General features: G+C 48.7%; 1 protein-coding gene across 1 annotated transcript; it reads right to left on the minus strand.

Annotated features, from left to right (window-relative positions):
- Window positions 1–15: 15 nt before the first annotated feature.
- SMCR8 (SMCR8-C9orf72 complex subunit) lies at window positions 16–11,811 on the minus strand. Its single transcript, XM_084640388.1, has 2 exons — window positions 8,744–11,811; window positions 16–5,270 (listed from the first exon to the last, which is right to left on the minus strand). Exons 1-2 carry the CDS (start codon window positions 11,089–11,091, stop codon window positions 4,817–4,819), a joined length of 2,802 nt encoding a protein of 933 aa, XP_084496514.1. The 5' UTR covers window positions 11,092–11,811; the 3' UTR covers window positions 16–4,816.
- Between the last annotated feature and the right edge of the window lie 855 nt (window positions 11,812–12,666).

The raw sequence follows: 12,666 nt of genomic DNA on the forward strand, positions 1-12,666 counted from the left end.
TAGCTATTGATGCAGGTGCTCTGTACCCAGGTACAGACAAGGAACTTGACATGCAGTAATAAGATATGATGCTTTAAAATAAGACGAGAATTCATCACAGCCTACTCACCGCTCTCAAAGGCAGGTCTTAGCCCAGCCCCATTCATCTACTGACCTACCCTGCCCAGAGGCCAGATACCCTGTGCTTCTGCCTTCCAGCTAAAATGCATCTCTCAGCAACCAGTATGTAATAGGTTTATGATTTCTCAAGCTATGGTAGCAGGTTCTAGGCTCTCATTTTAAAACGTCTTGGCAGTCCAGTCTTTTCTCTGTCGCTGGCTGGCTAAGGCTATGTCTACACTTAAGACACTACAGTGGCAAAGCTATAGTGATTCAGTGTAGACACTACTCAAATGGGAGGGGTTCTCCCATTGCTGTAGCTAACCTACCTCCCTGAGAGGCAGTAGCTAGGTCGACGGAAGAATTCTTCTGTCGACCAAGTAATTTTTCACACCCCTGAGACGAAGCTATGCCAACATAAGCCCTTGCGTAGCACTAATCACTCGGGGTCCAGTGGACTACAGGAGCTCTGTATTTCAGGACCAGCCTCCTTCACAGCTCACTGAATTTCCAGTTCTAACACTTGTTCTAGCTTTTCACTGGGACGGTTGGCTTTTGTAACTGCTGTAACCCAACAGCAGCCCCCTGCCATCCATTTGGGGCCCAAAGCTCCCAGGCACTGAGTCTGAACATGAGTTGGGCACTCAGTATCTTGCACAATCAGGCTTTCTGACCACACCGAGTCCGCTGCCTAATGAAAACCGAGAACATCATGCAATGCACAGTCCTCAGTCAGTCCTACAGGCTTTCAAACCCCAGCCACATGTCCAACCCCTTAAAAAGTGATCTATTACTATTGCCATAGCACAGGCAGAGCTTCCCTCTTCTAGTTTAAAGGCAAAACAGCTCTTGAGCTGCTTAGAAATGATTGCTACTGGCTTAAGGTAAATCTGAGCACTATTCTCGGAGAAACAGAGCTGGTAGAGAATTAACATCACCTCCCTCCGTATGGCTGACCATCCTAATTGTTGTATCTGAAAGCATGAGGCTAGGGTAATTAAGAGTGCAAGCCAACAATACATCTTCAAACATGGGAAGTTAGAGGACAGTAATTGCAACCTGCTGTCCTGGCTAGTCATGGAAGGCCACGGGAGACCTTTGCTCTGATGAATTCTCATGTGGGGCTTACAAACCACGTCTCCCTGACACAGACAACACAAAAATAGGAAGTGGACCCACAGCCAGCCATGCAACGTGTCGTGGGGTGCATGCTGGTGGCACTCACAGAAACACAATACGACACTGGGTCTGCAGGCTTTCAGAGGGAGAGACCTCATTTAGTAATGTACAGCAGCAGCCACTAGCCAGCAGGGTCTGGTACCACGCCCGGTCTAAAGAGTGTGGCTGACTCTCAATAGGCACTGGTGTCTTACCTTGGCCTTTGCAGCGTAAACCAGTTACTAACATGCATGTCAGGATCAGCAGTGGGGACCATTAGTATTACGGTCCTAATTAACGAATGGTTCCTGATAGCTGAAGGTATTGAGGCAACATGGTTAAGGACCAGGTAAAGTCTTAAAGTGCCTAAGCAAGGATTCTTACAATACGGTAAGTCCATAGACTTTGAAAGATTTCAATCAAGAGAGGCAACTTCTAAGAGTTGTCTCAACTTTCCAACCACCGTCAGCCAGTTCAGGCTTCCGTAGGCTTTCCCCCTCACTGTGGATGAAAGGAAAAAGGAATCACAAGCAACAAGGATCTACCAATTCAGGTTTAAGATCCACTCCAGCTGTGCCTACCTACTTTCAGTGGAACAGCCTCTGTTTCCTGAAGTGTGTTTATCTGCACTGCTCGCTCAACGTTAAAACAAATAAAAGTTGCGTGTAGCATAGGGGTCTCTCTTAATCAGGAACAAAAGGGGCCGGTCAAATGGTCCAGGATCACCCCCAAAGTGGGGGAAGATTCTGAAATTAAGAAGAATTGCATTGCGATAGGTAGCTCAGAGGAGCGAGACTGGTGGAAGCCCAACTGTTGCTAACCCCACCTTGCAGAACATTAGACCCCGATGCAGTTTTGCACATAGAGAAAAATGAGAATCTTCATTCACCACCTTAGGAGTCTGATTAAACAAAGTACAGATGAAGGCTGCTGTAACTAGAAAGTCCCATAATATTGTATCCTGCAATCATCACCAGTCCTGCTCCACTGCTCTGAGCTGTCAGCTAGGGAGAGACAAAAGTCTCCCAGGACTTAAGTATGTCTTACCCTCCTCACTCCCGATTAGCGTCAGGTTATTTTTCAGTACAAAGATGCGGTCTTGAGATGAATATATTTCCACTCGGTCAATTAATAGGCAGAGAGGTTACGACAATCATATTACCTGCATTATTCACTTAAGATCCCAGCTGTTCTTTTTCTACTTGGAATCTTGTCTAGGCTTAAGGTTATTAAGACACATCCTTGATTTAACAAGCAGTGGCTTCAGTCACCTAGTACATTACAGTGTTTTTATACAAGCATAAAAATAGCTTTCACTTAGCAGACCCAGTTCACATGCAGTAGCTGCATACAGGCAGTCACATTTAGAATCTGAAAAAGAGAAGTTCTTTAAACACGCTTTTCAAATGTGCAAACAATTCTTCAGTGTGGTGTGCAGAAACATGTAAAGCTGACGTGACACATGCATACACTGCTCAACCCTTCAGCAAAAGGCTACTTTGCACTGGCTCCTGACGGCATGCTAAAAATCACAGGTAACCGCCAACTTTAGTGAGCCTGTGGTAACTCACTATTTCCTGTTTGACCTGGTCTCACTGTAAGCCATCAGTTGTGATAGTAACACTTAAAACAGTCGTCCCTCCCCATTGCTTCCCCCTGGCCTGCTTCAGTACAGCCTCAAAGACGTTTCTGTGTGTGACGAGGAGTCAGTGTTACAGCACTATGGATGCTAGGAACATTCAGTGCAATATGTCTCTAAGGAGCCTCTCTTTGTTTGGGATGCATGTTACATAATAGCGCAGCCATCGCGTCAAGTTTCAATGGAATCTAAAATACACTAACAAACCCAACACTCTGCATTGCAGCTTCCTCTGGTACATTAGAGAAATATACATTCAGTTTCAGCACTGTCTCACATAATCACATTAGACAGAGGTTTAAAAAATACACACACACACACACACACACTTCAGCTACTCTAGTAAAACTTATGTTCCCCCCGAATCAGATGAGAACAGTGCTAAAAAGAAATAAAACCAAGGGGATCTTTTCCACCAAGACTTTTCTCTCAAGTAAAAGAACTTGGGGGGCTGGCATTGGATGTACTGAGGTACTCTCTAGCCAAGGGGTGGCAATGGAAGAGATGCATGACGAAAGCAGAGCATGAATCCTTCAGCACCCACCATAAAAGCAATATGAAGGTTCTGGCACAGTTTGCAATGTGGGTGGAGCTTTGAAAGTCCTCAATATCCAACAAATAGGCTCAGTGAAATGCAGTACTGCATGCGGCATCCAGAACTACCCAATGGATGCTATGGGAGAGGTAGTAGAGAAGTTGCAAAGGCATGGCGTTAAAAATAAATAAACTTGGAGTGGTGAGACAGAGCCAGCAGCAGCACTTGCTGCCGCCACGCCTACACTCATTTTCCTATCCAATGCAATCTAGCCCCCGACACAAAACTACAAAAGATAAAACATTCATTCCAGATCTCTTCTGAGTGCCTGCCCTAAGAGGCTCCTTGTCCCCATCCCTCCCTTTGCGTGCAGCTTCAGATGAGTTGCACTATTCGTTCTCTAAACTCTGAGAGAGCAACCAACAGGGGCCCTTATTGCTATTCAACTAGCATATTTCCTTCAAGGTTACACCACAGCAGTGCTGCAAAGTCTTAGCAAGCTTTAAAGACTTGTAGGTCTCCTTCCCCATCCCCAGGTCATCAAGAAAAGAGTATGCTGCAAATTAACAAGGCACAGTGCTCTACATTCGCACCGAAGGGGGAGCCTCCGTGCAGTCTGAAGACACAGAAGGACTCCTTACACCTTTTCGTCTTCCAGCAAAGCTGAGAAGTCAACAGAAGAATACATGCTTCGATCTCTAGCTCATAGGCTCAGCAACAATCAATTCCATGAACCATTAACGAGCACAGACAATGCAAAGGGGCACTGTAAATTATTTCATGTGGGCGGGTAATTTTTAGCCTCCATCATGCTTGGAAGCTTTAATATATAGAGATCAATATCACCCCCACACTTGGGCAAATGCATTTTGCTGTATATATAAAACAGTCGAAACCCCCAGGGCTCATACTTTACTCCTGTCTATGCACTAGCAACGCTGATGTCGCCAGGAAAATGCAAAGTTTTACCTTGAACATACAAGTTACCATGCACTGAGGGGACTGGACACTACTCGTCAGATGTCACCCCACAAGGATAGCCGACTTCTCCCACCCTCACTGCGTCATGAACATGAAAGGAATGGTGTTCTCAGTAAGGTTTTTAAAAGTTGACAGTGTCCCTTTAACATATAAAGATGGAGTGGCCAATATTTTTAGATCTCGTTTCTTTGCTGGGGTACAACACATCCAGTTCTCAGCTGCTGGGAGTCTCACAGAAATCAGGTTCCTTCAGACACAATGTTTTCTACACAGCAGACTCTTGCTTGCAAATATGTTGACTGCTTTGCATTCTTCCCGATATATCAGTTATTTGTAAATAGCCAAGTCAAGCACAGATGATCTTCATCAAAATCAGAGTCCATAGAAGGGCAGCCCAGATGATACTAAATTTTGTACAAAAAGCTGGGAACGTAGTCATATCTGAGCACAGGGTTAATACCCCTGACAGGTTCCTGAATGTACTGCAATTTCAGCAGCTCTGCTAGGTACTGTACCACTTTGACATCTTCATTCACAAGTCCCAGATGAAGTTTCAGAAAGTTCATCCTGCGAGACACAATGGATTCCTCTGTTTCTGTCTCGTTGATGGGAAGGTGCAAGTGATGGCAGAAGGCATACAGGAAGGCCTTAGAACACAGCTGAGTTAGAATACTTTGGACGTGCATATAGTAGGTGCTGCCTCGTTTGATCTGAGTGCGGTGATCAGCAAGCATGGGCACCAGGGTTCCTTTATAAAGGGGGCAGCGTAGAGTCTTACTGTCTGCATCCAGAATGCTGATGTACCGGCTGTATCGACTCAAGGAGTGCAGCATATTAACACCAGCAGGGGAAACCACTCTGCAAAAGAGAAGAGAGATACAGCATACTAAGGAACACAAGGGAAGCTGTGAAACACTGACAGATGATACAAAGACACGATGTTTGTACAAACTAGATTGAAAGGTTTCATAAACTACAGCACAATCATCTTTAAGAGTAAACTTGTCACTCGGATTTGGTAGCAGAGATCGAACGTAGAGGAGCCTTTAAAGGTGTCCACAGTGAACCTTGGCTTACACTGAAATACTCCTGTGGGAATTCTGCACCAAAAAATTAAAAATTCTGCACCAAAAAAAAAATGATGTGTACAATATTTTAAAATTCTGTAAATTGTATTTGTCAATAAATAAATGTGGCTCCAGCATGGCAGTGGGGAGCACATGCCACTGGCTGCACTGACGTGGGAGATCACCCTGAAGCCCCCATCTCCCGCAGTATAAGGACTTGGCCGTGAGGCTGCACCTGACCCTGATACAGTGCAAGGGCTGGGCCTGCCCCAGAAACATCTCGGGGCCCTGCCCCTCTGTGCCAGGCGCACCTGTTGTGGGTGGGCAGGCTCAGCCCAGCAGGATCCAAGTGTGGAGAGGTTTAGTGGGGGGGATCCAGGTGTGGGGTGAGCGGTTTCTATGTGGGGCAGTCTGGGTGCAGGTGGCTCCGTGGGAGATCTGGATGCACAGGGGCTCATTGTGGGGTTCCGGGTGCAGGGGCAATTGGGACTCTGCAGGGGATCCGGGTGAAGGTGGTTGGGGCTCGACGGGGGGGTCTGGGTGCTGGCGGAGTGGGGCTTGATGGGGTGGCGGTCCAGGTGCAGCTGGTTGGGGCTCAGTGGGGTGTGGGGCTCATCAGAGGGGTCCAGCTGTAGGGTGGTAGGGCTTGTCAGGTTCAGGGTTCGATGGGCCTGCTTAACGGGGAAGCCACAGCTGCTGCCAAGGGGATACCGCATGCCGAGCTCCTGCTGCCCACCCATGATTCCCCTATTCCCTTTTCTTCTCCATCCCTCTCCGCTCACTCCTACATTCCTCTGCCCCTGTCCTGTTCCACCCCCCCGCCTTCCTTCCCACTGCCTCTTTCCCCCACCCCCTCGGTCCCCCCTTCCCTCATTTCCCCCACCTCAGGCACTCACTGCTGCACAAGAAACAGGAAGGCTCCCAGCACAGAAAAGAATTGCAAAACTAGCACTAGGACCCAGGAGGCAGCGTTCAGCTGCAGAGTCAGCGGAGCAGAGATGTAGCCTCCTTCCTTCAGCTGGGCAGCTCTGCACTTGCAGAAATGGGAGGGGAGGGGGGGGGCGGAGGATAACCCTGCATGCCTCGCCTCTGTTGAGGGGGGGCAATCCCCCCAAAAAACCCTGCACCTATGGTAGTCCCCCTTCCCCAGGCAGCTTTTTGGCAGGGAAACACAGGAATTCTGCGGGGAGCGGGAGAGGTGGTAGATAGGAAGTCAAGTCACTACTATCCAGGGGCATGCAAGAACTAAGAAAAAATTGCTGGTGAACAGACGCAAATACTGCTACAACTGTTCCCTACTGGAAGTGAAGGAATAGCCTTTAGGGGTCCCCTTTCCAACAGCGCCCCCTGTCCCCCAGAATTATTTTTACTAGATAGTTGCTTTGATATTGATGAAACTCTACTTGTAGAGAAACTTCTTGTAAACAATCCTTAGACAAGAGAGTTCCACTACAGAGTCTGGGCCTTTCTCGCGGAGATGCAAAGTCAAAGGACATTCACAACAAGCAGTCACCTAACAAGGACTAACAAGTGTATGTGATTTAACCAAGATAATCATAACCCTAAGACAACTCTGCCCAGTGCTCCCAATTCTGCATGGTTAAGGTCACCTTGTCAGGAGAGGTGCACCCCAACCTCATACCAGAGGAAAGAGTTGCTGATCTGTAACAGGGGGCACTAGCCATCCCTCCAAACTCTAATCTCAACCCAGACACAAAAGCCAGAGCACAGTAGTAACTGGTAGCACAGTTAAAGAACTGTCATTTTGACTTACATGGATGTTTGAATAAATGTACCATTCAAGATGATTTAATAATTCAGAGCTTCTGGGTAAAGCAAAAAAAGCACAAACAATTCACCAGGCAGATTTCTGCATTTTGATTTTTTTTTTATGCTAAAAAACTGCCTATTCTAGTGGAAATTATTGTAACTAAACTCTTAGCATTATAAACTTTGATCTATATTCTCTGTGGGCAAGAGTGACAGTGCAAACTTTCTAGAACACAGCTTCATTCTATAAAGGTAGGAAATGCAGCAGGCAAGAGCACTGTTGTATAGCTGGTTTTATATAGTAGCAAACAAAGTAATACCGTACGTTTTAAGAAGCGAATAATCAGATTTTAGAAATATCTTACAGCCCCAGGGAAACCCTCTTCCAGTGCTGCTTTTCCATAGAATATCTTCACCTACAGCTGAAGTTGCCCAATAAGCCAAACTGTCGTTTGAACCTTGCAGCACATGGAGCAATTTGTGCCTGTCATGCCAGTGCGGTTTCACCCTAAACACATTCCACTGTATTTAGACATCACCACAGGGCTCAGAACAGGACTTCTGCATCTCTCCCCATCACCTAACCCTAACCCAGGTTAGGTTGCTAATACACTGATACAAGCAGGCCACTTTCCCTCTAACTCAAACAACTGCTGTTGGTCAGATGTTCTGGCCTTTCATTTAATCGAAAGCACATTTCTAAATAAAAACGTAATGGAAAACTAAAGACCCATGTGACAAGGAGGACGGTTTAAAACAAACTTCAGCTAGAAGAAAAGCAAACTTTTACCCAAGAGGTTCCGACCCCTCTAGTGGGAACACAAGAACGAATTCAAAGGAACACCTTAAAGTCTTATGGCCCTGCTCCAGCAAAGCACTGGACCAATACACTTGCTTGAGTGCTTTGCTAGATGGGGCGGGTCTTTGGTATTTTAGCTGAATGATTTCCCATTGACTTTCAAAGGAATCTGATAGCTAACACCCAACAGAATGCACTGGAAGTTTAACACTTAAAAGGATTTCTAGGAAGGAAAGTATTGGAGGAAATACCACCCTTTACACCCGTGGTCCCCAAACTGTGGGGTGTGCCACCGTAGTGGGGCACAGAGGAACATTCTGGGGGGGGGGTGCAGCAGGTTCGGGCCAGCCCCTACAGGGGGCGGGGAGGGAGCGCAAACCAACTCCAGCCCCAACCCCAGCTTCAGCTCCTGGCCCCCACTGCTCCCGGCCCCTGGGTGGGGTGTGACATAAAAAGTTTGGGGACCACTGCCTTATACAGACACACATGTACACCTAACAAACAGAATGTGTAGCAACAAACCCCACCAAATGAAAGTGACTACAGAGGCGGGAGGGTTTGCTTACAGTATCAATTCCCCTTCAATACTTCCTTTTTTAATGTAAGAGGTCTCAAAAAAGGAACTATTCGCTTGGACCTCTTAACATTCATCAGCCCACGAATCTACTGTTTGAAGGAGATCTCTGTTAGTTTACCTCTGCAGTCCGATCAGCTTCCACTTCTGAAAATCCATGATATTCAAAGGGGAAGTGACCCAGTGTTTCACAGGCTTGGCATACACCCCACAATTAGGAACAAAGATGGAGAGAGCAGTCACAAGTTTCTTTACCATTGCTTCATCTTCCCCCAGCACTATTAGTGTCCTTCCACTGAGCAGAGAATATATTGCAGGGTGAGCAAAGGGATATTGCCTAATGAACTTCAAGGCATTCTGGCCAGCTTTTTTTTTGTGCCTTTCATTAAAGTGACTGAGAGGATGAGCAGGAGAAGGAGTCTTATCAGAACATGTGGATGCTGCACTGCTCACATAGCTTGTGGAGTCTGAGTAGTCATCCAGGCTAATTCTACTGGCCTCTTTACTGCTTAAGTAATGCGTATCAAGTTCATATGAAAGGAGTCCTCCTGAGACGTCATCATGTGAAGAACAGTCTGTGAAGTTCACATGAAATCCCTGATCCACCTGCCGAAATGGCTGTGGTGGAATACTGACCACACCATCATCATCAAAATGTTTATGTGCGAGGTCAGGTAGAGGCTCTAAAAAGTTTGGAGACTCTTTCCCAATACAACAGGCAGAATCAACTGGCAATAATTTCTCCTGTTCAGAATTGCCTTCCATCTGTTCAACGTTAGACGGATTTAAACTTGGGCTGACGTGAATACCTCGGCCTTCATCATCTGCATAAGATTCTTCATTAATGGCACTTGGGTAGCTTGCTTTAAAATCTTCAGGGATTAAAGATTCCGAAGGACACAAGCTGAGGACTTCAATGCTGTCCTCACTGATGGTCCTTCTGCCGACTGCCTTGCTCCTGACCACTTGTGGACTTGGGTGGATAGGCAAACTTGCCTGGCTCTCAGATTTTGTCAGAATAGCAGCAGACTTTTCTGTTCCCAAAACCTCAATGCTTTCACCGCTACTAATACTCCCTTTAATGTCTGCATCAAGGTATTCCAAATTCTCCTGGTCAAAACCAATAGGTTCAGTCACTCCTGGTTCTTGGGAATCTTCAATTTCCTGCTCCATCTTGATAGGTACAGACTCCACACTAGATTTGTAAGATTCCAAGCTGATTAACACTTTAGGAATTGGAGATTCTTCCAAACACTTCGTGTTGACAGTGTCTTGATTAGATCCCTGGCAACCACTGTACTGTTTTTCAGCTGGTTTTTCATCTAAAACAGACTTATCTTCAAAAAGAAAGTTAGTTATACTTTGCTGCTTTAAAAGGTCCTTACAGATCTGATTTGTCAAAAGGTAGCACACATCACCTCTAAATGTTTTCTCTATTTGATTTAACTGATCAAGAGTTTGGGTGAAAAAATAAACATCACAGAGTTCCTCCAAGGTTTTCAGCTTCTTGTCAAAACATTTGGCAGATTTTGCTTTGATGAGTTTAGGGGTGTAAGATGGCATCCGTGCATAAAGATGCATTTCACCAGGCTCATCAGGGTTAGCGGTAGTAGAGTCTTGATCAAAGCTTGCGTTAGCTTGATCCAGTTCACACTCTGGCTCATATGGATGGAAATCAGAATTCTTCAGTTTTCTATAAGGATATGACCTGATTTGCTTTAACAGGTCTTGATGCTCAATAATGGACTTTTCAACACTTGCCAGTTCATTAGCTTTCTCAATGGCTTGGGTTGTATAAAATCCTTTGTCATTGGCTTTCTTCTGTATCTCTGTTTCATTGTGCAGTACAGTCCTGGTGTAATCAAGGTCTTTCAGTTTCTTTTCAAGTTCATTGGCAAAAGCTTTCCTGTTACCAGTCTTTAAGCACTCTGATGCTTTGGAGAACTCCGTAGAGAGCTCCTGAAACTGATGCATGATTTTGTGCTCGTCAGTTGAAATATACGCCATGCAGAAAGGCCTCACAAAGCCTCTAGCTTCAAGGTCATAAAGAGTTAAATGATGCACATAAGCAAAAGCCCCTTCCTTGGAATCTCCCAACACCACTTTGGAATCCTCCACAAAGTTTAGCTTAGGGTAGGAGCATCCAGGAGGGTGCCCCACAAAGGAGGCTTGATAATCCACAGACATGATCCGGAGGGAAAAATAGTTCAGATCAAAAGTGCCAGAAACTTTGGCATCATCCGGGATGGTCAACAAAGGCTGCGGGCCCACTTGCTCTGAGAACTCAGAGATGAGAATGAAGTCCTTGGTGAACTTGGAGCCTGAAAACTTGGACCAGGGGTTGGCACCATGGTTAGCAAAGGGGAAAAGTGGCACAGAGTACTCCTCGGGCAGGGATGGTTCATTGTATGACTCCTCTTCAAACTCTTCCTCTTTGGTAAAAGCCACCACATCAGGGGCGCTGATCATATTTATAGGTGGAATGAAAGGACATGGAAAAGGGAACCCTTCCCCCAACCCCAAAAATGAAAAGATCAACCAGAACCCATCAAGAGAAGGATCCCTTCTGCCACTAAAGGAACTGCCTCCTTTCCCAAACCCTGTCCAGGGCTAAGGGCCTCCCACCTCAAGGTCTCTGGGGGGTGGAGCAGGAGGGGAGGGAGTCAGCCCTCCTCATCCAAGGTGCCTGGCAAGTTAGTTCCCCATCTCTTTTGGTTCTCAGTCCCCGGGATCAACTATTCCTCAGCCCCAGCCACGCACTCAGCACCCCTAGAGATCAGCTTCACGCCGTTTTCCAGGTACCCCTAATTCCCGCAGTCCTGGGGGCTCAGTCTCAGCCTCTCCCCCCCACCCCAGGTTCTCAGTCACGAGCCCAAAGGACCGGGTCCCCCACGCCCCGGGATGCCGGGGGCGGGCCCCCCCAGCCAGCTCCTCGCTCACGCTGGCGGCCTCCCGCCCAGGGCCGGTTCTCTCCCCAGTCCGGACACGGGCAGGGGCCGGCTCTTGCCCCGCCAGCTCGGGCCCTCCGGGCTGCTCCCCCGGCCCGGGGCCTCCTCCACGCCAGGCGCTAGCGCCAGCCGAGCCGCCCCGGCCCGCTTCCCCCGGGCTGGCGCTCGAACCAGGAACCGCCACTTCCCTCACAGGCCCCCCGGCCCGGCAGCCATCTTCCGATCACATGACCGCCCGGGCTGTGACCCCTGACCCGGAAATGGTTTCGGTTTGTGTGTGTGTGCCTGCGGGTTGCTCTGTGTAGTGTTGCCAGTGTAACCCTCCAGACGTTATTGAAAGCGTCGGCGGCGCCTCGCGGGCGGGAGCAGAAGCGAATCACCGTTTTCAAAATCGAAATGACGCCGCGGGGCCTCTTGGGAGTTGTAGTTCTCGCCCGCAGCAAGCGGCGGTGTCACTTTGCGGCAAGGCGTAAAAATAGGTAAACGGCGCCCTTTCCCTCTGTCGTCACGACAGTGTGGACTGCGGCGGCGGAGTGGAATTCGGCGGGGAGGAGGGAAGGCGAAGCGTTGGCGGGAATCGTGGCGCCCTGGTCCTAGGAGACCTCAGCACGGCGGGGAGCTGAGCCCCTTGCATTAGGCTGAGGGGGGAGGGAGAGGGGGAGCCCCTGCCATTGGGCTGAGGGGGGAGGGGCAGGAGGAGGGGGAGCCCCTGCCATTGGGCTGAGGGGGGAGGGGCAGGGAGAGGGGGAGCCCCTGCCATTGGGCTGAGGGGGGAGGGGCAGGGAGAGGGGGAGCCCCTGCCATTGGGCTGAGGGGGGAGGGGCAGGGAGGAGGGGGAGCCCCTGCCATTGGGCTGAGGGGGGAGGGGCAGGGAGGAGGGGGAGCCCCTGCCATTGGGCTGAGGGGGGAGGGGCAGGGAGAGGGGGAGCCCCTGCCATTGGGCTGAGGGGGGAGGGAGAGGGGGAGCCCCTGCCATTGGGCTGAGGGGGGAGGGGCAGGGAGGAGGGGGAGCCCCTGCCATTGGGCTGAGGGGGGAGGGGCAGGGCTGAGGGGGAGCCCCTGCCATTGGGCTGAGGGGGGAGGGGCAGGGCTGAGG

This window comes from Lepidochelys olivacea, assembly GCF_965140295.1.
Source record: "Lepidochelys olivacea isolate rLepOli2 genome assembly, chromosome: 10".
In the NCBI taxonomy this organism is placed as follows: Eukaryota; Metazoa; Chordata; order Testudines; family Cheloniidae; genus Lepidochelys; species Lepidochelys olivacea.